The sequence below is a fragment of the Sminthopsis crassicaudata genome, chromosome 1 (assembly GCF_048593235.1).
Source record: "Sminthopsis crassicaudata isolate SCR6 chromosome 1, ASM4859323v1, whole genome shotgun sequence".
NCBI lineage: Eukaryota > Metazoa > Chordata > Mammalia > Dasyuromorphia > Dasyuridae > Sminthopsis > Sminthopsis crassicaudata.
The window spans coordinates 653,245,139-653,272,273 of record NC_133617.1 but is presented as its reverse complement, the minus strand read 5'-3'; the positions used below and the strand labels follow the sequence as shown (position 1 = coordinate 653,272,273).

The 27,135-nt window shown below is 32.9% G+C and overlaps 1 protein-coding gene across 1 annotated transcript in view; it reads right to left on the bottom strand.

Annotated features, from left to right (window-relative positions):
* Positions 1 to 27,135, bottom strand: part of RAD23B (RAD23 homolog B, nucleotide excision repair protein) — an 84,504-nt gene that overhangs the window by 40,369 nt on the left and 17,000 nt on the right. The window contains exon 2 of the mRNA XM_074282987.1: positions 6,517 to 6,598. Coding sequence (XP_074139088.1) covers positions 6,517 to 6,598 — 82 coding nt within the window. The remainder of the gene's footprint in view (positions 1 to 6,516; positions 6,599 to 27,135) is intronic.

Here is a 27,135-nt window from a genome sequence, read left to right as displayed (position 1 = left end):
TGGAACTGAGTTGGAGGACACAAGTCTGAATTCTAGCTTTATATTACCATCTATGGGGCCTTAGGGAAGTCAACTCTCAGTCCAGATTTATACTCTATACATTTAGGCAAGATGAGCCCGAGGTTCCCTCTTTCAAATCTATAATGGTATAATTACAGTAAATGTATCTGCAACCTCATGACTCATCAAAACTTGAAAAATTAATGTCTTATTTGTTTGAAAACATTTTTATTTTCTATTTGGACTATTATATAACATTAATAAATTCAATTTTTATGAAAAGAGTGAGGACAGGAGGTGAATTCTTCACACTTAAAATGAAAGAGCTTTAAGATCCTTTCCAGGGATTAAAGATTCTCTTTCCAGGAGTATCTATAATCTAGAAAATGATGGAGCTGGAGTACTAGTTTCTAAGGTCCTTTCCAGCTGTCATTCTTTCCTAAATTATTTCATAATAGAAAATATTTCAACAGAAAATACATTTAAAAATCTTAAGGATCATTTAAATATTTTCTTCACCACTTTTAACATTTAATTTGACTTAGCATTTTTAAATTTTATTATATTGTTGTTAGTGGCATAAGGGAAATGAAATGAAACAAAATCCATTCATTTTATTGTTTGCTAATAATTGGGTTAAGGTTAAGATAGTCTTAAGAATACAAAATTGAAAAAGACAGCTAAAATAAAATATAATCATACTGTTCCAATCAGATAATACCAAGAATAATTGAAATTTGGCCATTAAACGATCCCAAATAAGAGGAACTACCAATATATCTTCAAAAGTATTTACTCTTGTTCTCTTACTTGCTCAACAATGTGAATAAGAATATTCTGTGATACCCCATAGTTTCAGGCAAAAACCAAATAAACTAAAGAGTAGCTTACAATACTAAATAAAATTTTTACTGAAAACCAACACATGCCCCCCCAAAAATGTAAGAAATTTGCCCAATGGCTCTAACACAAGGTTGGTGAAGCTATAAATTAATCAAGCAATTCTGGAGAGCAATTTAGAACTATGCTCAAGGGGTATAAAACTACATATATGCCCATGATCCAGCAGTGCCACTACTGAGTCTATAACACAAAGAGATCATAAAAGAAGGGAAAAGACCCACATGTGCAAAAATATTTGTTGACAGCTGGTTTTTGTGGTGGCAAGGAATTGGAAATTGAATGGAAGCTCATCAATTGGGGAATGCCTAAATAACTTATGACATATGAATTTAACAGAATACTATTGTTCCATATGAAATGACAAATAGACTGATTTCAGAAAAGCTTAGAATGACTTAAATGATATGAACTAATGCTGAGTGAACTGAGTAGAAGCAGGATAGTATTGTACATACACAGCAACAGCAAGACTGTATGATGATCAACTATGACAGACTTAGCTCTTCTGCAATTCAGTCATCCAAGGAGATTTCTCCAATAACTTTGGATGGAAAATGCCATCCGAAATCAGATAACTATGGAGACTGAATGAAGATCAAAGCATATACTATTGCCATCTCCCCTTTTTCATGGTTTCTTTATTTGTTCTGATTTTTCTTTCCCAACATGATTAATATAGAAATGCTAAAAATGAATGTACAGCCATAAGATTGCTTATTAGCATGGGGAAAGGGGAGACGGGGAAAAAAAGATTTGGAACTCAAAATATTACAAAAATTAAAGTTGAAAACAATCTTTACATGTAATTGGAAAAATACATGATTAAAATAAAAATCTTTTTTTTTTTCCCCCTTTTTGCTGAGGCAATTGGGGTTAATTGACTTGCCCAGGGTCACACAGCTAAAAAATCAGGTCCTCTTGACTTCAGGGCTAGTGCTCTACCCACTACACTGCCTGTCTCCAAATAAAAAAAAACCTTTTAAAATAAAAAATAATTGAAAATGGAAAAAAAAAAATTGCCCAATGCAATGGCCAAAAGTAATGTGGATAAAGATTCCTTTTCTTCTTATCTACTCAAAAGCTAATTTTCTTGATATAAAAAGGTAAGATAAAAACAAACCATATCACACTTTCTAAGGAAAAATGGCAGTTGAATCTTTTCAAGTAAATGATTTCTTCCCAAGTTATTAGTGGCATATGGCAAAAGAATTAAGCGGAATTGTTTTTCCTATTCTTCTATTGCCCTAATTATTGTCTATTTCTCTAGTCTAGTGGCATTTGACCCTCTATTTCTAAGGTGCAACAATGAGATTAGCAAGAAAAACTTCATTTTGCATAGATACGAAGAATTCCTTATAAGGGAAGAAAAAGTTTTCAGAAATCATTTAGTACAACCTATACCTAAACAAGAATCCCTTATAAAATAACCAATGAAGTTAGGTATAAAAAAGAAAAGGGAAGAAGAAAAGACTAAAAGATGGGGAAGAGAATGTAATCATTGACCTTTGAAGGGCTCTCATATAGAAATAAGATTAAATTTATTTTGCTTGAGATCATTGGAGAATGAGGAACAATGGACAAAGTCACAAAAAAAGGAACATTTGGGTTTAACTTTCTGTTAAATGTTTTCTTAAAGTGGAGTGAGCTGTCTTATCCCATTTGAGATTTTCAAAATGGAGCCTGGACAATCAAATTCTAGGTGCCCTTCTTGTTTAGAAATTTGAAGCAAAAGGCCTTTTGGGGTACTTAACAAATTTTCTAACTTATATATAAATTTGATGTGTTTCACAAAGAAGAAAGTTCAGAACACAAGAATGACAACTATTAAAAAACTATCAAAGACACTGATGGATTGAATGACTTGTGCTGAAAATGTTGAGAAAACCCAAGCTTGAATGAGTATCTACTGAATTTTTTTTTAAATGACTATGTTATAGACCTTATATTATTTTGAAAAGATACAGGCCAGAGCTATCACAGATTCATAGAAGATAAGATTATAACCATTTATTAGGAAAAACCAGGCAAGTCTACAAATTTTCTTAACCTTTAGGGCTGTGCTTGGAAGGGAAACATAATAAATAAAAAATATTCTTCAGATCTTCTTTTGCTTCTACATTTTATTTTAAATAAACAAGATTCTATTTTTTGGCATTTCTGAAAGGTTTGCCTTCAATACTAGAAAAATACACACCTGTCAATAAACCCATAACTATTTGTTTCAAACCTATTCAAGAGCAATCAACCAATTTTAGTGTTCCATTGAAAAGGGTGAAGATCTAAAGAAGGGAAAGGGACCTGTATATGAAAGAAGTTTGTGGTAGCACTCTTTGTAGTGGACAGAAACTGGAAACTGAGTGGATGCCCATCAATTGAAAAATGGCTGAATAAATTGTGGTATATGAATATTATGGAATATTACTGTTCTGTAAGAAATGACCAGAAGAATGATTTCAGAAAGGCCTGGAGAGACTTACGTGAACTGATGCTGAATGAAATGAGCAGGACCAGGAGATCGTTGTATACTTCAACAACAATACTATATGATGATCAATTCTGATGGATGTGGCCATTTTCAACAATGAGATGAACCAAATCAGTTCCAATAGAGCAGTAATGAACTGAACCAGCTACACCCAGTGAAAGAACTCTGGGAGGTGACTATGAACCATTACACAGAATTCCTAATACCTCTATTTTTGTCCGCCTGCATTTTTTATTTCCTGCACAGGTTATTTGTACACGATTTCAAAGTCCGATTCTTTTTGTACAGCAAAATAACTGTTTGGACATGTATACATATATTGTATTTAATGTATACTTTAACATATTTAACAAGTATTGGTCAACCTGCCATCTGGGGGAGGGGGAGAGGAAGGAGGAGAAAAATCGGAACAAAAGGTTTTGCAATTGTCAATGCTGAAAAATTACCCATGCGTATATCTTATAAATAAAAAGCTATAATTAAAAAAAAAGAAAAGGGTGAAGATCCATTTTTTAAAAGATACATCCTAAATATTCAAATTCGCAACAATAGAAGACCTAACAAACTAAAAATTCAAATTCTTGGAACTAGATATATAAGATTGAAGTATATGATTTTTAAATTACAATAACCTCAGAACTCAGCAAAAGTGGGAAAAAAAGCATAGGAATATTGCTGTAACTTAAAGTTATTTAAAATGGATAAAAACAATCATTACAAAACTTAAACACTCTTACCTCAAAGTTACATGGCATACAATGTACTAATTATATGTTACAGATAACTTTATGTATACTGCTTATTAAGGACAAAGTATATGAAAAAGCAAAATTAAAAGTATAATAAAAATAATTTATACAGTGCTAATTTAAACACTGATTTCTTCATAATCACTTTGTGAGGTACTTTTATTTTCTCCATTTTATAACTAGTGTAACTAATGTGATTCTGTCCTCCCCATATTCACATAATTATTAATTTTCTAAGGAGAGAATTAAATCAAAAATTATTATATTAGGCCACCGCCTCTTGGAACTCGTTGCTAGTTCCAAATCTGTTGCTAGCCAGGCATGTGAGAATGTGCAAATTACTTAACTTGCTATGGCTCTTTTTTTTTTCTACATGAAAAACAGTAACTTTCTACTTGTTTCCCATAGTTATTTTAAGGATAAAATAAATTAATGTTTTTAGAAAATTAAAGTAATTTTATGGAAAGAAGAAGAAATGCAAAATGCATGATGCTATTCTAAGCAGCAGAGTGTTATAGTAGGGAGAAAAAGTCTCGCAGTCAGGAAGAGTTAGGTTTAATGACCACTTCTGACATTTTGTGAGGCGTGGGACTATCAAATACCCTGGGTAACTCTCTAAGAGAAAGCGGGGCAATAGTTTCCAGATACTGAGTAGCAGAAGGGATTTCATCATTGAGATAAATTTCTTATCCTAATAAATGCATGACTTTAGAAAAACTAACAAGACCCTCTGAATAGAAACTAAGGGAAATTATAACGTATTGAAAGCTATATTAAATATTAAAAATTGGTTGGTTGAAACGAGCAGGATCCGTAGGTGCTTATGAAGTGCCTTGACAAGGCAAGCACAACGAGAACTAGGTATAACATCCCATTTCCCACTGAAGGCCAGAGATAAGAGTACATAAAATACATTAAAGAGTCTTCTTTTAATGTTCTTAATTAGAATTGAGTTTACTAAAAAAAAGTGTTTCAGCTAAATGAATTAAGGTAAATCTGAGAATTTAGGTGTGACATAAAAAGTCTTCTGTTAAAAAAAAAATGTTTCTGATCTCTCTCATTAGTAAATAAGTTTTAAAAAAGAAATACAGAAAGTTTTTCCTCCTAAATGTTAGTCAATGCTGGGATTTCCCCCAAAAGCCACACTAGGTGTATGAAGTATTTGGGCAATTCACTCATATTTTTATAACTAAATCTGCAAAATTTTTATCTGGCTGTCGTTATGCTATATATGTTCAGAATAAATATATTATGTTAGATATGTTATATCTATTAACATATATATAAATATAGGACATATTCAAGGAAAACTAAAAGGCTAATGATAACTTAGAAGATACACACACACACACACACACACACACACACACACACACACACACACACACACACACACAATTCTAACAGTTGTATTATATTATACCAAAAGATTCACTTATTGATTTTGTTTCTTTCATTGGTTTTCACTTCAGATGGAGGTTTTCATGCCAAGGAACCATAGAACTAAGTAAGACAGAAGGGATAGAAAAAGGAAAGGGAAAAAAAAAAAAAAAAACATCATAGTCTTGTTCTTCTCTATTCTCAACATCATTTCTTTACCAGAGCTCATGTTACATGAGCTTTGCGGATTCTGAGAAAAAAGTCTTTGTGTTCCTTTTGAAGAACAGCAAAGGAAAGTTCAAAGTGATAGCTAACCTGAGGGAATCAAGAAATTTGGAATGGTAACCTACCAACCATGAAGCACATTCAATTCTTTTGATAAAACCAAGTTCCAAAATTCTAAAGAATAGGCTGTCATAATGATTCAGTAATATAAATGGTGTCCCAAAAAGACTTGGTACACTTTTAAATTTTGACAGCTTTAAACCTTCATAGTTTAAAACTTCATTAAGACTTTAGAGATATGCTATATGCCTTGCCATCTTTAAAATATTAAATCAGTATTTTCCAAAGTTATCAATCAGATAAAAGGACAGAAGATAGAAGAGAAAGTATTGAGAAAAAGAAATGCTGAGACAAAAAGTAAAGTCAAAATAAAATTAAGGCTTTAACATGCCAATAGTAAATAACAGGAAAAGATCTTCTTAAAGGGAATTAATAAATACTAAAAGGTGTGTGTGTGTGTGTATTGAATACACATTCACACATCTCAAAGCTAAGCAATAAGGTTCAGATATAAATGGTGGTTCATATTTTCTAAATTGCACAATAAACCCTACTAGTAATAAGTATTATCCATTTGCAAAAGCATCGCTTTGTGATGTAAAAACTATTATTTCTAAGTGCCGATTCTTTTGGAGAGGAATATCTTAGGGATAAACATTCTCAATGTAAACAATTATAGATTATTTTAATCATTTGTAGGATATAATTAATTACCTGCATATATTAATTTTTGGCCTGCTACTGGAAAGGCATCCTTTCCCTTTTCAGATTCAATCTTCTCTTTCAGTGCCTTAACCTAGAGGGAAAAGAAACAGTTAATTTCCTTGCTTTTATCCAAAGTAAGAATAGAAACGTGGCATTAGATGTGATATAAGTATTCTGTGTAATTAGAATGTGACTTTTTAATAAAATTAAATAAATGTCTCCTTGCAACCAATTTGCTGATTCTTATAACTTCCCAAATCAGGTCTAAAAGCAATGCATCTGGGGTGCAATATACAAGATTATTCATTTTGAGCAAAACCTAAACCCAGGTTATTATTAGCTTTTTATTTTTCCTTGAAAATGTCCTATCCTTCTGTAGTGAAAGAATAATATTATATACTCCAGAAAAAGAAAGGACAGAATAGGATCTTGTATTTTCCAAATGTTTTTAAAAACCTCATTCACAAGGAGAACAATTAACACATTAACAACAATATCACAGGATCAATCAACTTTGATCAACACAATGTTTAACTCAGTTCCAGAATACTTATGTGCCAATGTGACTTTTTTTTTTTTTAGCATGGCTATACATTACAAACAGGAGGAAACACTATTGTAGCTATATTACAGAAAGAAAGGGAAAGTGGGAGAGCATGAATCTTTGTTTAAAAACGAACAAAAAAACTTCGTTTACTTTTAAAAACCACCTTCTGAGATATGATCATTGTCATTTTAAAGGAAAAGAAATTAGTTGGAGTTACACTATACATTTTTAGTAAAATCTAGTAATAGGTTCTGTAATCTGAGGCCATCACTTGACTCTAAACCAATAGTGTCAAAGTGATATAGAACTAGGATCCCATAAATAAGGATTCCTTAAGCTAGAATACTGACTTAACAGTATTTTATCTGTTTTATTGTATTATTTATTTTATTAGATACTTTCTAATTTCATTTTAATCTGGATCTGGAAGTACTCAGGAGTGTTAGGGGCCTGAGTGACAGAGCAGAAGTGACAAAAAATGTAGACCCTTAGTCAGACATGCAACATAAAACTAAGATGTGCCAAATATCTAATGAACTAAAACAACAATTATTCTCATAAAAATATTTTCTGATAATCACATCAAAAGGATAAACAACTCTGTAATACTTTATTCCACTTAACTAGCAAAGTAATATATCTTTTAAATACTCAGAAACACTTAGCATTGATATGGTATGAATGTCCAATTTGCCCGGAGCATAAATAGTTCAATTAAACTGAAAAGGCCTGGCATATTATAAGGCTAGAAATAACATCTCTTAAGTCTTCTGAGTTTTTAAATATTTGGAAAAGTAAGGAGAGGATACACACACACACACACACACACACACACACACACACACACACACACACACACACACACACACAATTTGGTGGTTGAGGATCAGTTATATCTAATCTAACCCCCTCATTTTACAGCTAAGGAAACTTGAAGCCCAGAAAAGTTAAATGACACTTGGGGTTATATATGTAGCAAAACATCAGAAAGCAGACCAGGTCTTTGACTCCATTGTTTTTTGTTTCGTTTTTAAACATATCACCACAATGCCTCTCATTTTGGACCTGAAAATGTAACTCATTCTTAAAAATCATATGTTATGTGTGTGTTTATTATTTTAATATTAGATTGCAAGATTACTGAGCGGTTTTTCATAGGGGGGGTGGGGCAGTGGGGGGAAGGAGAAGAGATAGAAGAATAAATACTGGCAAAAAGACCCAAAACAGACCAGAAGGCACTGACTAAGGTTGGATTCATCTAATATTTATTCCACAGATGAACTGTGCAAGTACAGCTTGCTTTTGGTTTCTTATTTTTTAAAAAGGAGTGTTCTAAAATACTGGAGGGCACTTATGACAACGGGGAATTACCAAAATGAAAACTCCTAAAATATGTTTCTATCTGATATTAGGATAACACATAATTGAAAGTTGAAATTTGTCCTCAGACACTTAACACTTCCTAGCTGTGAGACCCTGAGGAAGTCAATTGCCTTAGCAAAAAAAAAAAAAAAAAAGGAGAAGTAGTAAAGACCCAAAAGTTAATGAAGCTTACATGTTATATAAAAGAATGTGTTATACTCTCTAGTGTCTCTAAGCACTCCTATTTAGAAATAAGAAACCAAAATCAAGGTGTACTTGTATAGTACAGCTATGGAATTCAGCTAGACTGAATTCAACCATAGTACCTTCTAGTTTTTTATTTTTTATTTTTTTATCTTTTCCACAGTATTTATTCTCACAACCTACTACAAGATGAAAAACTTCTGGTGTATATTGGGTCTTCTCCCTAAGGACTCACTCCCCATTACTTTTTACAGGAAGAAAATTCTTGTTTCGAAAGCAGAGGTTCTCAAACTGCGGCCCACCAGGTTATGGCAAATGGGCTGAGAGGCAGAGACAGAGTGAATTTTTGTTTTTACTATAGTCGGGCCTTCCAACAGTCTGAGGGACAGTGAACTGGCCCCCTATTTAAAAAGTTTGAAGACCACTGTTCTAAAGGAAGGGAAGGATTTCAACAGGTGGAAGAAACAAAAAGTATTAGATTTAGAAGTCAACTCTAGGGCCATCTAGTCCAATTCTCTCATTTACAGACAAGGAAATGGAGGACCAGAAGAGTTAACTGACTTACTCAAAAATCATACAAGTACTAAGTAGCAGAGAGAGGCTTCAAATTCAGGTTCTCTGACTCTAAATCTAACATTGTTTTTTGCCCGAACCACTTGTGTGCCTGAACCATTGAGTGAAGTAGTAACAAGAAATTAGGCTAGAAGCAGGCCTTGCATAATGAAACATTTTATTTTATCAAGTACGCAACTCAAGAATAAGAGTCTTAACAAGAGCAACCTGATCAAACTTTTGCACTGATGTTATGATAAGAGAAATGATGGCAAAAGAAGTAGTTAAAGGAGTTTTATAATAACCGAGGTAGTGATATGGTGAGACATAAGGTAGTATTCATTAGGAGCAGAGATGACACAGATAAATATTATAGAGAATGGAGAGAACTCATCAGTAGTTAGATATTAGAGTAAAGGCAAATAGACTTCACTGATTTTGATGAGATTAGATTCAAGAAATCAAATGATGAGATTAGATTCAGGGAACCAAAATGATGTGATTAGGGTTTCTGGTGGTCAGGAAGTAGATGATGAGTTTAGTGGTAGGTTCGGGGTTCAGAGAACCAAATGAAGAAGTCTGGTTCCCCTAAAATCCCTTAAGGATTGAACACAGGGCAGGAGTTGTGGGAACCCCATTCCATGAATTGCAGAGGTCCTTTATAAAGGAATTTACAAACCCGAAAAGCTAGACTGATAAAGAGAAGTTTATTATTGACATTGGGAAGTCAGACTTTGTTATGCATGAATAGAAAGGCTGAATTCCTTAGTGGCAAAGTCCCATCAGAGAAGTAAACTTTCTAATAGAGAGCTCCTGACAGAGAGATATAAAGTCTTGTTAGAGAAATAGGTGAGGGAGATAAAAGAAAGGGTAACGCTGAAAAAGAATATCATTACAGTGGGCAGGTTTCCTTGGCATAGCATAGCATGCATGGCATAATATGTTAGGTTCTCTGCAAGGACTGAGCTTAAATTTGGCTCTTTTTATAATAGAAACCTATAAGCTGGACTTGTTCTTGCTGGGAGCTGTTGAGTGGAGTTTGAGCTGGAATTTGAGAACTGAATGGATGTTTCTTAATTAATCTCCAATTCAATGGGGTTAGAATCTCCAACTCTGGACTCAAATAGCTCCACCTAGATAACAGAAGGAAGCCATCTTGTTTCTCTTCAGGTGGGATGTTTACACGGGTCAGAATTCAAGGAGACTTTTTCCTTCAAGGAGCTTCTGAAATGCTTTATCTCATGGCTCACCCCCCCTCAAGTCAGAGAGAGAGAAAGAGTTTCGGGGCTCCCCTCGCCAATTTGAGTCTAGAGTACTGGAAGAATGGTTGATGATAACCAATAGAGAAAAAGTTGTTCTGAAGAGGAACAAATAAGGTACATTAATTAGGTTAGGGCCGTGTTTCTGACTTGATTGGCAGTGAGAAATCACTGGTTTTGACCAAGGAAGCAATAGAATTGTTGTTCCTGAAGATTACTCTGGCAGCAACATATAGAATGCATTCCAGGGGGAGAAAATTGATGCAAAAAAGCCAATTAAGAAACTACAGTCCAAATAATGATAATGAAGACATGAATTGAGATTTGGGACAATGTTAACACAAAAATGCAAACAGTTTTCATTTACTGTGAAGGGAGAATTGATGGGAATGACTTGGCTATTAATTGGTTATATAAGATAACAGAGTGACAAGATTTTGGCAAAGGTGGAGACTAATTTCATCATCTTCAAATCTGAATTAACAACAGGAAATTCATATAAAAAACAATCAATAAGTAACTAACATTAATGTAAATATTTAGAAAATGCTTTTTCACACAATACTGGCTAGAAAAAATATTATCAGTCATTTAACAGATAAAGAAAGCAAGATTCAATGACATTAAGTGACTAGTTTCTGAAGCTATAATGCTAGCTCAGGTCTCTGCTGATTTCAAGATCAGTCATTTCCACAAACTATACTGTCTCTCCAAATATCAACCATAATTTGCTTAGACATTTGAGACCAATAATCATCTTTCCATGTGCTATTATGAAGAAACATAGGAAAAAACAGGGTTCCCTTAACTCAAAGTTCACATTCCAATGAAGAAGACAATATGCAACTATGTAGATACAGGCCATATAGAGTATAAATGAAAAAAATCACATGAGAAGTTACTAAAAACTGAGTATGAAATAAAGTTGAGGCTGCTATGTTTTAGAAATTAAGATGATGACTAGTAGGTTCTAGCAAAATTATAGATAATATGTAAAATTAATTATTAGAACTGCTTAAAGACTTTTCTAGGCATGTCGAACCACGTAAGTTTAAAAAAGAAAATTGTCACATATTAATTGTATAAAATTTTTCCAGACTATTAAAAAAATGCATGCAGAAAAATTCTTTACGTTTCCTTGAGCTATTAAACATTTGTGTGGGGGTGGGGTGTGGGGGAGTTTACTCAATTATATATAAGCTAATACTCTTCTTCCTGGTCTACAGAAGTGAAATTTCCTTTCTTACTATCTTTATCTGGTAATGTTAAAAGCTATTGGGTGGAGAAGTTATGAGTAGTAGAAACTGGAAGGGTAGGCAGTAGAATTGCAACTGGTTAAGGATCCAAAGAAAATAATTGAGATATGGAGAAGGAAGGAATTCTATAGCAAAGAGCTCAAAGGCAAAAGATAGAAAGGAGAATCAGAGGAAGAGGTGCCCAATAGCTCAAACTAAGCATGCAACATCATATAAACCAACTAATTTACGATATGCCTTGAAGTTCTTTTTATAGAAACCTGTTACAAAAATACCAAGTTATCAAAGATACCATAAAAATGAACTATTTGAAGTATTCTAACCATAATTTGTCAAATGTTCAGCCAAAATAAGCCTATCAAGTTTCAATAGGTTTACCAAATTCTACCTGCCAGAATAGCTTCAAATCTGTCTTAAAAAAAAAAAAAACAAAACACCAAATATGTCTTTTCGTCTAGATAACTTTCTGCTACAGAAAAAGGGATTAGAGGTTGAGAAAGGAGGAAATGATAGGAAAAAAAGAAGACAAAAGATAAGAAGGGAGATGGAATATTTCGTCTAGATAACTTTCTGCTACAGAAAAAGGGATTAGAGGTTGAGAAAGGAGGAAATGATAGGAAAAAAAGAAGACAAAAGATAAGAAGGGAGATGGAATAAGGTATAATCTCAAATATAGTGGAATTTTAAGGCTTAAAACTTTGAATACAGAATTATTCAATGACAGCCAAATTGTTCATTGACCAAGAAAGCAAAAAAATTAAAATAATTCTCTCTTCTAGTTGTCTGGGTCTAATGCATTAAAATATGTTGAAAATACATTATAATTTCAATTAATGATTAATTTGTTCTCCTTTAGCCATAATTCCTCTTCGTCATCCACATGTAAGTAGAAGAATGAGAAAACATCTTACAAACCCATGCTGCATCAAAGCATGGGCCTAAATTATATTATGTTCTTATAATAATTCAACTAAGATAATCCCCAAAAGTTCACATAAATAAGATGAATTTTGATGGCCAAATTTAAACAAAAAAAATATAACATGCAGTCCAAAAGGGGGGGAAAAATCAAAAGAAGATGATGGCACTTAGAGCTGGAAAGAACTTATAAATCTAGATTAACCCTCTCATTTATAGATGAGAAAATTAAGGCTCAGTTAAATGAGGCGAATTATAGCAATTATAAGTTAGAGTAAAAAAAAAAAAAAAAACACTTAAGTCCTCTAAGTGATCTCAGAAACCATTTAGTTCAACCCACACCATTTCTACAGGATTCCTAATAAGTTTTTGAAGATCTTCAGTGAATGAGAACCCAAGACATTTCCTAAGATAGCCCATTTTTCCTCCCAAAAAATTAGGAAGTTTTTCCTCACACTAATCCTAACTTCCACCTATTTCTCTTAGCTCTGCTCTTTATAGGCACGTGGCAAAAGGCTATTATCTATTATAACATGCCAATCTTTTCAATTACTTACTTGAAGACTGATAATCTCTCTCTCTTTTTTAGACTAAATTGTTCAGTGGATCCTCATTTGATATAGCTTCTGATTCCTCTACTGTCCAGGTTACCCCCTTCAGGATGGGTCTGAAATTACCTCTTTCCTAAAAGATAGCACCAAAAGCTGGACATAATGCTTCTGACCAATATTAAGACTAATTTTTTCCCCCTCAAATCCATGACTCCCTCTATGTAGCCCACAGCACCACTAAAAATTTCTGCCTGTCATGTTAACAATAGTGCCTTACAGAGATTTTCAGTGTTAGGACCAATATTCTATTCTTCTTTATAGTCCAAAGAACAAAGTCACTTAGTCCCATCTAAGAGTTTCAAATAGAAGTGTGGAACTGGACATGTTTCTGTTACAGAATTTTTTCCATCCCAACATGTTCTCTTTAATGACTACAATTTAAGTTTAGTCATTCTATTTCATCTGTTCAAATCCACCTAACTACAAATTACTTACTCCATCTCTCTTCCATCTTATCCTGAAGTATAAGCATGAAAAATTCTGTCAAATGATCTACTGAAATTTGAGTTGAAGTATTTTTAATAACCTCCAATTTACTACCCTGGCTACCTTGTCCAAAATAAATAAACAAACAAACAAACAAATAAATAAATAAATAGGGATGTTCTTGATAAAGTCACATTGGCTTTTAGTGATCATTACTTTTTTTTCTACATGCTCACAAAACACTCTATTTAATATGTCCTAGAATTTTTCTAAGACTACAAATCAAACTCATTGGCTGCTACCATATTTTAAAAACTTTTTTTTAAACTGGCTAATACCTGCCTTTCTCCAATCTTACAGAACATCTCCTACAATCCAAACTATTTATAGGATTACCAAGGCTCAACAGTCTCCTGTCAGTTCTTTATTTTCTTGGAAGATCAGCCTGACTTGAACTCATTAAAGGTGCTCTCTTACCATCTCCTCACTTATGTGAATTTCAACTACCTATTAAGCATTTTTGGTTTATCCTTCCCAAAAATCATCCTTTGAAGAGAAACAAAAGGAAAATAAGAGTTAGTTTAGTCTTCTCACCTCACTATCATTTCATCTACTTTGAGCAGCAGGGATACCAAAATTGTTTTGTCCTCTTTTTACCCCAACATTAACTATAGGACTCCTTGTTTTCTTTAAATTCTATCACTAATCTAAGATCATCCCTGTACGCTTCAACAACAATGCTGTATGTATTCTGATGGAAGTGGATATCTTCAACATAAAGATCCAACTCACTTCCAGTTGATCAATGATGGACAGAAACAACTACACCCAGAGAAGGAACACTGGGAAGTGAATGTAAATTGTTAGCAGTACTGTCTATCTACCCAGGTTACTTATACCTTTGAAATCTAATACTTAAGGTGCAACAAGAAAATTGGATTTACACACATATATTGTATCTAGGTTATACTGTAACACATGTAAAATGTATGGGATTACCTGTCACCTAGGGGAGGGAAGAGGGAGGGAGGGGAAAATTTGGAAAAATGAATACAAGGGATGTTATTAAAAAAAAAAATCACTCATGCATATATACTGTCAAAAAAAATTTATAATTATAAAATTAAAAAAAAAACACTAATCTAAGATCATTTGGGGGGGGGGGGGTCTAACAATCCTGAAAGCACTTATCTTCATTATAAAGTTACTTTATATTTATATATTTTAAGAGGATGAGTCAAGAGTTTTTGGTACAGCCACTCTGGTCTCTGTAGAAAATTCTCCCTTACCTTTCTACACTCTCATCCTTCCAATTCCCACATAAATACCATTTCTTATGTTTTCATTACTGAGAGACTACCATCCCCTCTGCATCCTCTGCAGAACATCCTTACCCATAATCCTACTTATTCTTTCTTTGGAAACAGCTCTCTGAAAAAAAAAAAGTATATTATTTCAGAGAATTTTTTTTTAATTCTGTTACAAATTCTGTAATCATATAATTTGTCCCTTAGGTTTCCATTATTTCTTGAAAAAAAAAATCAGTTCCCCTTTTAAAAATCAGATCCAAAATAGTTCTTCTCTGTTGTCTGCTCCACCTTTTGGACAATGATTTTAGTGAGGGAGGTAAAAGTTCTATTGTACATTGTCTCTACTGTTTATATTTTTTGAAACCCCAGAAGAGCAGTTGGGATAGTAAATGACCTAGGACTCATCCATCATATGCTAACATTCACTGAAAGAATTACACAGATCTAGCTTATTAGTTACTAGTTTCTTCAAACCTTTAAGGGAACTCCAGAGTTAGCATCAAGTCTTTTAAGATCTTTCTGGTAGAAGAGGAGTCAGACTTTTCAGGTTGGTCCCTCAAATTCTTTTTAAAGCCCCATGAAAGGAAAAACTTCTTAAAAGAACTGGAGTTCCTTAAAAGAACTTCAGTTCCAAAAAGTAGAACACAGGCTATTAAATGAGATATTATCTAGGTTTCTGAGTGGAGGCTGGATGATCACTTCTCAGGTACATTACAAAATTAATTCCTATTCAAATAGAGACAACTTTAAGTCTGTTTCAACTTCAAGGTTCTATATTTTTGTATTCTGTTCAAAGTGGTTTTCTCGAGGAGATTCAATTTGTCCACTTATAAAATAGTAACAACCCTATACCAGACATTGTGAATTAGGCTTCCTAAGAACTAGGAAACCTGTGTTCTGTTGTAGCTAACTACTTTACTTCTCTAGAACTGACATCCCAGCATTAATCTGAAGGATACCTCTAAAAGTTCTAAACAAAACCTATCTTTCCCTTTAGTCTTTCCCAGGCCTTCTAATGGCTCAAGTTACCTGACCCAGAGCTGATGTCATTAAAATGATAGAAATACTATTTTTCCTCCCCACATTGGACCTCATGAATTTAATTATATGAGTAATTAAATAAATTAAATTTTAATTTGAATTAGAATAATTATATAATACTGTGGGTCATAGTACTACGAAGGTTGTTCAATAATAGCAATAGTAGGCAGGATGTTAAACCTGTCTTTATATTAGTGAATACTGGCTAGCAAATTAGGATTAAAATAAATTAAATACCTTTAAATGACAATAGCTTAATGTCAACAACAGCAAAGATTTAAAAAATTGTCAATAGATCCAAATAGAGAGAATACAACAGAAATAGCACAATGGGCCAATAGCACTAAAGCCAACTTAACACAAGTTTTTGCAAGGATTAATGTTGAAAAATTATTCATGCATGTTTTGAAAATAAAAGTTTTTTTTAAAAAGTCAATTTCTTTACAGGTTCTGAGAAAGAATCACTTACAAAATACCAGCTCTTGTTATCTTACTGGAAAAAAACAATATGATCTCTACCAGTACAGAATAATCTTTATCTGCCCTCCCAAACTCTACAATTTTTCCTGGGTAATTTTTTTTGGGGGGGGGATATAAATAAACAAAATAAAATAAATGTGCTAGTAATTTTAGTACATTTGATTCTGTAGATACTACTACGGCTTCACACTTAAATAGCCCTTCTTTTCTAATCATGACTAATTTTTTTTTATAAAGCTTTTTCTAGTGAAATAAAGTGGTCAAAATGAGGGGAGATTAACTATGCTCAGAAGCTACCAATTCAAATTTTGGATACTTCTTCTGTTAAGAAATGTATCCTAAGATCAGGTCTAAAATCTTGCCTTTCACACTTTCCACTCATTGACCCACATCTGCCCCCTGGATACAGTTCTAATCCATCTTTTATATGAGGCCCTCTTAAGATGGCCAAAAATGAAGCTGGATACAAACCCTTACTCCAAGATATAAATGGCTCACTCATGCCAGCCATGCTTCCAGTATTGCCATTTGATTTATTTGCAAATTTACTGGTTTTTAGAATAATGGTATTCAATGATTCATAGCTTTGTAAGACCAACTCAACAATATTGGTATTAAAATGATGAGCTTTTAATTTAAGAATTTAAAAATGAACAGAAGAAAACACAAATTAGGCAAAAGACAAGCTAGATGGTTTTTTTTAAAAGTATGAATTTATTATCTGCTTACAGAAAGTATTATAAAACTGTGGTTTCACATAATAAAATCTTTTTATATTCTTTTATATAATGAAAAAAATTGCAAGATGGATTTTTGACAAGCAATTTAGAATCACTAGAAGTAACTATAGTATGAAAAGTGACCTAAGATTGCATTTTCTACCTACTTAATTCTAGGTCTACTAATTCCTACATTAAAAAAATTTGCTGGTTTGATAATTACACAGCACAGTATAGATGATAGGTAATTCATCTGTAGAAAGAATAGAACCCACAATTTCAAAGCAAAACTAATTTTTCTAACAGAAATTATATGTGTATTACTCACAAAAATATAAATTTCTGTTACTTCTTGAATTCTATTTCGAGACTTAGATATTTCCTGAGTCCCTCAAAGGTTTGAATTGAAAGCTATTAATAGGGGGCAGCTAGGTGGTGCAGTGATAGAGCACCAACCCTGAATTCAGGAGGACCCCAGTTCAAATCTGCTCTCATACATTTAACACTTCCTAACTGTGTGACCCTGGGCAAGTCACTTAACCCCAGCCGCAGGGGGAAAAAAAAGAAAGAAAGCTATTAATAAACTGGGCTTATATCCCAAAGACATATTAAAGAAGGGAAAGGGACCCAGATGTGCAAAAATGTTTATGGCAGCCCTTTTTGTAGTGGCAAGAAACTGGAAACTGAGTGGATGCCCACCAATTGGAGAATGGATGAATAAACTGTGGTATATGAATGTTATGGAATATTATTGTTCTATAAGAAATGACCAGCAGGATGAATACAGAGAGGCTTGGTGAAACAGACATGAACTGATGCTCAGTGAAATGAGCAGAACCAGGAAATCATTATACACTTAAACAATAATACTATGTGATGATTAATTCTCATGCTCTCTTCAACAATGAGAGGATCCAAATCAGTTCCAATTGATCTGTAATGAACTAGTTACATCCAGAGAAAAAACACTAGCAAATGAATATGGACCACAAAGTAACATTTCCATTCTTTTTGTTACTATTTGCTTTCATTTTTGTTTTTTTCTTCTCAGGTTATTTTTACCTTCTTTCTAAATTCAATCTTTCCTGTGCAACAAGATAACTGTATAAATATGTATACATATATTGTATTTAACATATACTTTAACATTTAACATGTATGGGACTACCTGCCATCTAGGGGAAGTAGGGGTAAAGTTGGAACAGAAGTTTTTGCAAGGGTCAATGTTGAAATATTATCCCATATATATGTTTTATATACAAAAAGCTATAATAAAAATTAATAAAAGAGAAAGCTAATAATAAATAATATAGCCTTTCAAATCTAAAAAGGGGGTGAGGGAAGGAACAATAAAACTTTGGTAAATCAACAATTAGGAAAGAGAAATAATACTGCAAGTGTAAGTAGGCTTGTAAAATATATTCCAGGATACATTTCCCTCCAATGGCTATTCTAACTTCTCGTTCCTAAAAAAATTTTTTTTGATAAGATGGAAAGTAATACAAGAAAGCCCTAATTTATTTATCAGTTGTCTTCCAAACTTATCTATACATCTATTATCAAAAAATTATGTCTAAAAACATCATAAATTGTAGTGCTTCCCAATTCATATATAAGTGAGTCGTTACAGATCAAAAAAAAAAAAACAACACAAAAACAAAAACAAAAACAAAACTCAATATTCTCCTACCTGTTATCTACTTAAAACTTAAAGTGTGAAATATCGTGATCTTAGCACTGAAATTACTGAGTTAGGTGGGTTTTTTTTAAAAGATTCATATTGCTTATTAAATGATTTCTAGATGAATATCAATGAACTTTAAGAGTGATAAGAAATTAAAAGAATATATGCGATGAAATAAACTAGGAAAACATTTTAATATCCAAAGTATCTGATAAAGGCCTCATTTCTAAAATACATAGAGAATTGACTCAAATTTATAATAGTTCAAGCCATTTTCCAATTGATAAATGGTCAAAGGATATGAACAATTTTCAGATGAAAAAATTGAAACTATTTGCAGCCACATGAAAAGGTGCTCCAAATCACTACTGATCAGAGAAATGCAAATTAAGACAACTCTGAGATATCATTATACACTTCTCAGATTGGCTAAGATGGCAGTAAAAGATAATGACAAATGTTGGAGGGGATGTGAGAAAACTGGGACATTGATACATTGTTGGTGGAACTGTGAACGAATCCAACCATTCTGGAAAGCAGTTTGGAACTATGCTCAAAAAGTTATCAAACTATGCATACCCTTTAATCCAGCAGTGTTTCTCCTGGGATTTTAAAGAGGTCTTAAAAGAGGGAAAAAATGTTTGTAGCAACCCTTTTTGTAGGAAACTGAATGGACGCCCATCAACTGGAGAAAGGCTGAATAAATTGTGATATATGAATGTTACTGAATACTATTTTTCTCTAAGAAATGACCAGCAGCATGATTTCAGAGAGGCTTGTAGAACCTACATGAACTGATGCAAAGTGAAAGAACCAGGAGATCATTATACAAGATTATATGATCAATTCTGACAGACATGACTCTCTTCAGCATTAAGATGATTTAAACCAGTTCCAGTTGTGCACTGATGAAGAGAGCTATCTACACTCAGAGAGAGAACCATGGGAACAGAGGGTGGAATACAACATAGCATTCTCACTTTCTGTTATTTGCTTGCATTTTTTCCTCAATTTTTTTTTCTTCCTTCTTGATCTGATTTTTTTCTTGTGCAAGCAGATAATGTATAAATATGTATACACATAACATGCATTTCAACATATTTAACATTTATTAGACTTCCTGCCAGACAGGGGAAGAGGTGGAAAGAAGGGGAAAATTTGCGACAAAAGGTTATGCAAGGGTCAATGTTGGAAAAATCACCCATGCATATATTCTGTAAATAAAAAGGGAGGGAGGGAAAGAGGGAAGAAGGAAAGATGCAATGTAGACGTCGAAATACTTCAGAATACTTAACCTAAGGCATGACTTAAGAGTTCTCAGTATTTCTACCAGTTGCTGGTGTTTCCACATTACAAATCTGCCTCTACTCTGTCTCCCTCTTCCCCTTCTCACCTCCCTCCCCCAACCAACCTATCTTCATTTTTGCTCTGAGAATCAAATTCAAATGAACTATTTTGCTCTAAAGACACTGTCAACAGACTTGCCTCACTAATCCAGTGATTTCTCAAACCAAAACACTCTTCCCTGGACATCATTTTCCTTAATGTTTTCCTCCCCAATTACAATGTAGAGTCTTTCAGAGTCTTTCAACAAGGGCTCTCTTTTTGTGTTTTTATCTCCATTGTGTATAAACAGGAATTGGCATACAGTAAGACTTAATCCTCCTATCATTCCTTTTACAAGACTTATTTTTTAAGAAGTAGATGAAAAATCTAGGTTCAAATTCTATCTTTGATACTTAATAGAACCCATTAATAAGTTGCTTAATCTCTCCAAACCACTGATTCTTCACCTGAAAAATTAAGTTATCTGTAGTATCTGTTTTGGGAGTTGTTGCAAAGGTTAGGGTTAGATCACTGTAAATTAGTTGCCACAGCACCAAAATATTTGCAGTAAATGCTAACGAAAGGAGTTGTAACTAATATTCACTTATTTATTGGCATAGGGCTAGGTTGAGCACCTTGAGGATGAGGTGATGTCAGTGGTTATACATGGGAAAAAATGTCTAAAACAGCTATATTATAGAAAACCATGGGCTTATAAAAACAAACCATAGTTTCCTCTCTTTAATTGCATCCCTTTTTGGTGAGGAATACCCAGAATATCACTAGGCAGATTAAACATCAACTGCTGGAAGAACAATTTTTAAAATTTTTATCCCACTGGGGCAAAGTACATATTGTGATAAAAATTTCTAAAGCTTGAAATTATCTATGGCTGATTAGATGTCCTATTAATAGCACAACTTCCTCACATGACACAATAGGCAAGGTATAGTATAGATTATATATAGTATAGATTACTATAATAATCTAGTATTTGATAAATCCCCCCCAAACTGCATCTACTACTCCACTATGACAAAAATTGCTGGGTACAGACCTACATTTCCCACCCCATACCAAAATAAGGTCGAAATGGATATATAATATGGGCATAAATCCCATATGGATATAGGTATCATCCCATAAACAAATTAGGAGAACAAGGGATAAATTATCTATCACATCTTTGGAGAAGGAAGGTCTCATTTCTAAAATATATAAAAAACTGGGTTAAATTTATAATATATACATCATTCCCCAACTGATAAATGATCAAAGGATATGAACAATTTTCAGATGATGAAATTAAAGCCACTTATAGTTATATGAAAAAAAAAATGCTCTAAATCACTACTGATTAGAGAATTGCAAATTAAAATAACTCCAAGGTACCATCACACATCTCTCATATTGGCTAAGATGACAGGAAAGGAATATAAATATTGGAGGGGATGTGAGAAAACCGGGACTCTAATGCATTGATGGTGGACTTGTGAAATGATCCAATCAATCTGAAACAACACCCAAAGAGCTATAAACTGTGCATAGCCTTTGATTCAGCAGTGCCATTACTTAGTCTGACTTCCCAGGAAATCAAAGGAAAAGGACCCACATGTGCAAATATTTGTAGCAGTTCTTTTTGTAATAACAAAAAATTTGAAAAGGAGTGGGTGCCCATCAATTGGGGAATGGCTAAATGTGATGTGATACATGAAGGTAATGGAATATCATTGATCTATAAAAAAATGATGAACAAGCTAATTATAGAAAGGCCTAGGAAGATTTATATGAATTGATACTGAATGTAACAAGCTGAACCAGGAATACATTGTTGACAATCACAGCAAGAATGTGTAATGATTAACTATGAAAACTTGGTTCTTCTCAATGGCTCAGTGATCCAAAGCAATCCCAACACACTTTGGACAGAAAATGCCATCTGCATCCAGAAAAAGACTAAGGAATCTGAATGTAAATCCACACTACTTTCTTTTGTTTTGTTTTTTTTTTCTCTCCGATGGTTTTCCCCTTTGCTCTGATTTTTCCTTGTCAATATGACTCATAAAGTATTTGTATATTAAAAACAAACTTAATACATTAAAAAAAGAATTATAAATATAAGATGTTTTATAAATTCCAATATTAAAGATTACCTCATCTTTTAACCTATCCATGTCTTATACACATCAGAATGTGTTTGTTTCCATTCTTCCTGGGAAACATCTCCTTCTAGATATTCTCTTATTTTCTTTATTGTTGTTACTCAGCTTTTTGATCCCTATGAGAACAGAATAATCATGCCAAACTCTTTATATTTTATATATTATACATTTTAAAAAATATGGCTGACTCATTGTCTTAAATCAGTGGTCCTCAAACTTTTAAAACAGGGGGCCAGTTCATTGTCCCTCAGACTGTTGGAGGACCGGACTATAGTAAAAACAAAAACTTTCACTCTGTCTTCACCCCTCAGCCCATTTGCCATGCTGCATAAAAGTCCTCAGCAGGCTGGCCCGAAGGCTGTAGTTTGAGAACCCCTGTCTTAAATTATGTTCAATCACAGAGAGGAAAATAAATCTAAAAAGAGTTCTTCAGATCACCCAACTCCAATCTGATAATACTTTGTTAAAATAAAACTAAAACAATACCCTCATTAATTTAATCTCTATTTCAAAAGATGTGTATTCACTGTCAGCTCTTCATTACTATCACATCATTGTAGAATATTCCCCAAATGACTTCTGGATAAACGGTAATATTTTTAGAAAGCAGAAATTTAAATAAGTAAATTTATTTAAATAAAAATAAATAACTTTCTGAAGATCTCATTTATTTTTGCCTTCTCATATCAAGCCTTAAGATCAGTAGCAATATTTTCCCATTAAACCAGGAATGGATTTTTCCTTAAAGTAAAAGGAAGCGTTATATATAATGAACACAAGTTTTCTTACATGGAGTTGATAAAAACATTATCATTTCTATCAGCATTGTTTTATAAATACTAGCTGCTACAATAAGACTGGGGGAAAAAAAGCATAAGTACAGGTAAAAATAAGATTAATTACTTCAAATAAGAAAACACCAAAAAATTTAAATCAAAACTAGTTTCAGTTCAGAACAGGATGAGAAACTCAGAAATGTAAACATATATATATATACACATATATATATAAGAAAATAAATTACTTTATGCAATAGTAATAGGATATTCAACAAAGATGAGACTATAAGATATCACATTTCATAAAAATTAAGCTTGTACATAGCAAAATACAATTATATAAAGAATAAAAATAAATTGAGTTTACAGGGTAATGAATTACTTTTATGTCCACATATTCAAATTTTTACATTTATTCAGTAGATTAGGGCAACTTTTTAAAACATTTGAATCTTGATTGACTTTAATATTTTATTCAATTATTTAATTATATTATTTTATTTATTTAATATTTATTATTTTGTTTATTTATTTTATTCATTATTTATTCATTAATTTTACAAATTTTTCAAAGTAAATATCTGATTGAAAGATTTTTAATGAACTACCTCAAAGCCATGATCAAAAAGAGATAGAGGGAGGACGGAAGACGGATGGGCAGGACAGATCTGATTTCTGTCACAATATCCCAGAACCAGAGGGTAGAATAGAAATTCAATGATTATCACCTGAAAGAATAATTTCATTATTAATATATATAACATATATATGTAATAAAATATATAATAACATTATAACCAAATTCTAAGCTCCCCATGTAAAAGAGAGAATACTACAAATTTACAAAAAGAAATCATTTAAATACTATGAAGCCACATTCAGGATCACATACAATTTAGTAGTTACCACATTAAAAGGACTGGAGGGCTTAGAACAGTATTCTAGAAAGCAAAGGAATTAGAATTAAAACCAAGAAAACACCCAGTAAACTGAGTAAACTTCTTCAGGAGAAAAAAAATGGGCATTTAATCATAAAGAACTTTCAAGCACTCATGATGAAGACCAGAGTTAATGAAATAGAGGACTTTTTTTATTTCTAGCATGTCTAGCCAAAAAAAAAAAAAAAAACTTCAGAAACGAATCAAAATCTGACATTCAAATACAAGATTCAAGAGAAGCATAAAAAGGTAACTGTGAAAAAGAAATCATAAGGAATTTAAGCAAGTTAAACTGTTTATAGTCTTATATGGAGATGATAAATATAATTCCTAAGAACTTTATTATCATTAAGGCAATTAGAACAGACTGGGCACAGATGTGAAATGATGTTGGGATGATTTCTAAACAGCAACAACAAAAAAAGGTGAAGAGAAAAAAAAGGAATAATGGGGGGAATTTTCTAACATAAAAGAGGTGTGAAAGCTTTTATAGCAGAGATGAATGAGGGGAGGAAAAACTATAGAGTGGTAGCCTGTACTGGTCATTAATTGGTTCCAGGAGGTAAGAGCGCCAAAAACAAGTATCAAACTAATTTTTCTCATAAGAAGTATATTTCCAATACACAGCCTAATAATTCCATTTTAGCCAATTTCCTAAAAGAGCAAATGGGCTTCAGCTGCAGAGAAACAAGTCTCCTGGGGCTCAGGACCTGGACTGGGCTCCTGCTGATCACACTAACCACTTTATGTCCCTTATACTTTTGAGAGTGTGGAGACTATACTGTGAAGTCACATCTTGCAGGACCTGTCTAGTGACTTGCTTACCACCACACACAGTCTCAGCATTGTGGGCTCCAAACTGACAATGCTACACCGGGGAGGAGTCAATAGCAGTGATAGTGGAGTTGGGCAGCACCCTTGCCCAACCTCACTTCCCTACTGCTCAACCAAATGTAATGAGTGCTGAAGCAATTTTTTCTCATTGAAAACTATGAAGCAGATGTGTACTGAAATGCCACTAAATACATACATTCACTCTGGTATTTAAAAAAAAAATCTAATTCTACAAAAAAGTAGGAGGAAGCAATTAAAAGAAAGGAAGAGACAAGGATGGTGGTGATAAAATATAGGGTAGTTTAAGGGAGTGGTCAGTAGTAAAAGACATTCCATAACAGTCATATACCACAATTTATCCAACCATTCTCCAATTGATGCCACAAACATTTTGGCACATACAGATCCCTTTCCCTTCTTTAGTATTTCTTTGGGATATAAGCCCAGTAGTATCACTGCTGGAACAAAGAGTATGCACAGTTTGATAACTTTTGGGGCATAATTCCAGTTTGCTCTCTAGTATGGTTGGATTCTTTCACAACTCCATCAACAATGATCAGTGTCCCAGTTTTCCCACATCCCCTCCAACATTCATCATTATTTTTTCCTCTCATCTAGCCAATCTGGCAGGTGTGTAGAGGTATCTCAGAATTGTCTTAATTTGCATTTCTTTGATCAATAGTGATTTGGAACACTCTTTCGTATGTATGAGTGGAAATAGTTTCAATTTCATCATCTGAAAATTGTCTGTTCATATCCTTTGGCCATTTATCAATTGGAGAATGCCTTGATTTCTTATAAATTAGATTCAGTTCTCTATATATATTTTGGAAATGAACTTCATATAAGACCATAACCTTTAACTGTAAAAATGTTTTCCCAGTTTGTTACTTCCCTTCTAATCTTGTTTACATTAGTTTTGTTTGTACAAAAGCTTTTTAATTTGATGTAATCAAAATTTTCTCTTTTGTGATCAATAATGATCTCTAGTTATTCTTTGGTCACAAATTCCTTCCTCCTCCACAGGTCTGAGAGGTAAACTATCCTATGTTCCTCTAATTTATTTATGATCTCGTTCTTTATGCCTAAATCATGGACCTATTTTGATCTTATCTTGGTATGTGGTATTAAGTGTGGGTCCATGCCTAATTTCTGCCATACTAATTTCCAGTTTTCCCAGCAGTTTTTGCCAAATAATGAATTCTTATCCCAAAAATTGGCATCTTTGGGTTTGTCAAACACTAGATTGCTATAATTATTGACTAGTTTGTCTTGTGAGCCTAACCTATTCCACTGATCAACTAATCTATTTCTTAGCCAATACCAAATGATTTTGGTGACTGCTGTTTTATAAAATAGTTTTACATCAGGTACAGCTAAGGCACCAACATTTGATTTTTTTTTTCATTAATTCCCTTGAAATTCTCAACCTTTTGTTCTTCCACATGAATTTTGTTATTTTTTCTAGGTCATTAAAATAGTTTCTTGGGAGTCTGATTGGTATAGCATGAAATAAATAGATTAGTTTAGGAAGTATTGTTATCTTTATTATACTCACTCAGCCTATCCAAGAGCACTTAATGTTTTTCCAGTTATTTAGATATGACTTTATTTTTGTGGCAAGTGTTTTGTAATTTGGCTCATATAATTCCTGACTTTCCTTTCGTAGATAGATTCCCAAATATTTTATACTATCGACAGTTATTTTTGAATGGAATTTCTCTTTGTATCTCTTGCTGTTGGATTTTGTTGATGATGTATAAAAATGCTGAGGATTTATGTGGATTTATTTTGTATCCTGAAACTTTGCTAAAGTTCTGAATTATTTCTAATAGCTTTTTAGTAGAATCTCTGTAGTTCTCTAAGTACACCATCATATCATCTGCAAAGAGTGATAGTTTGGCTTCCTTATTACCTACTCTAATTCCTTTAATCTCTTTCCACTCTTATTTCTGAGGCTAGTGTTTCTAATACAATTGAATAGTAATGGTGATAGTGGGCTACCTTGTATCACTCCTGATCTTACTAGGAAAGGTTCCAATTTATTCACATTACATATGTTGACTCTTGACTATTTTAAGGAATAGTCCATTTATTCTTATACTCTCAAGTGTTTTTATTAGAATGATTTTGGATTTTATCAAATGCTTTTTCTGCATCTATTGAGATTATCATATGGTTTTTGTCAATTTGGTTACTGATATAGTCAATTATGCTAAT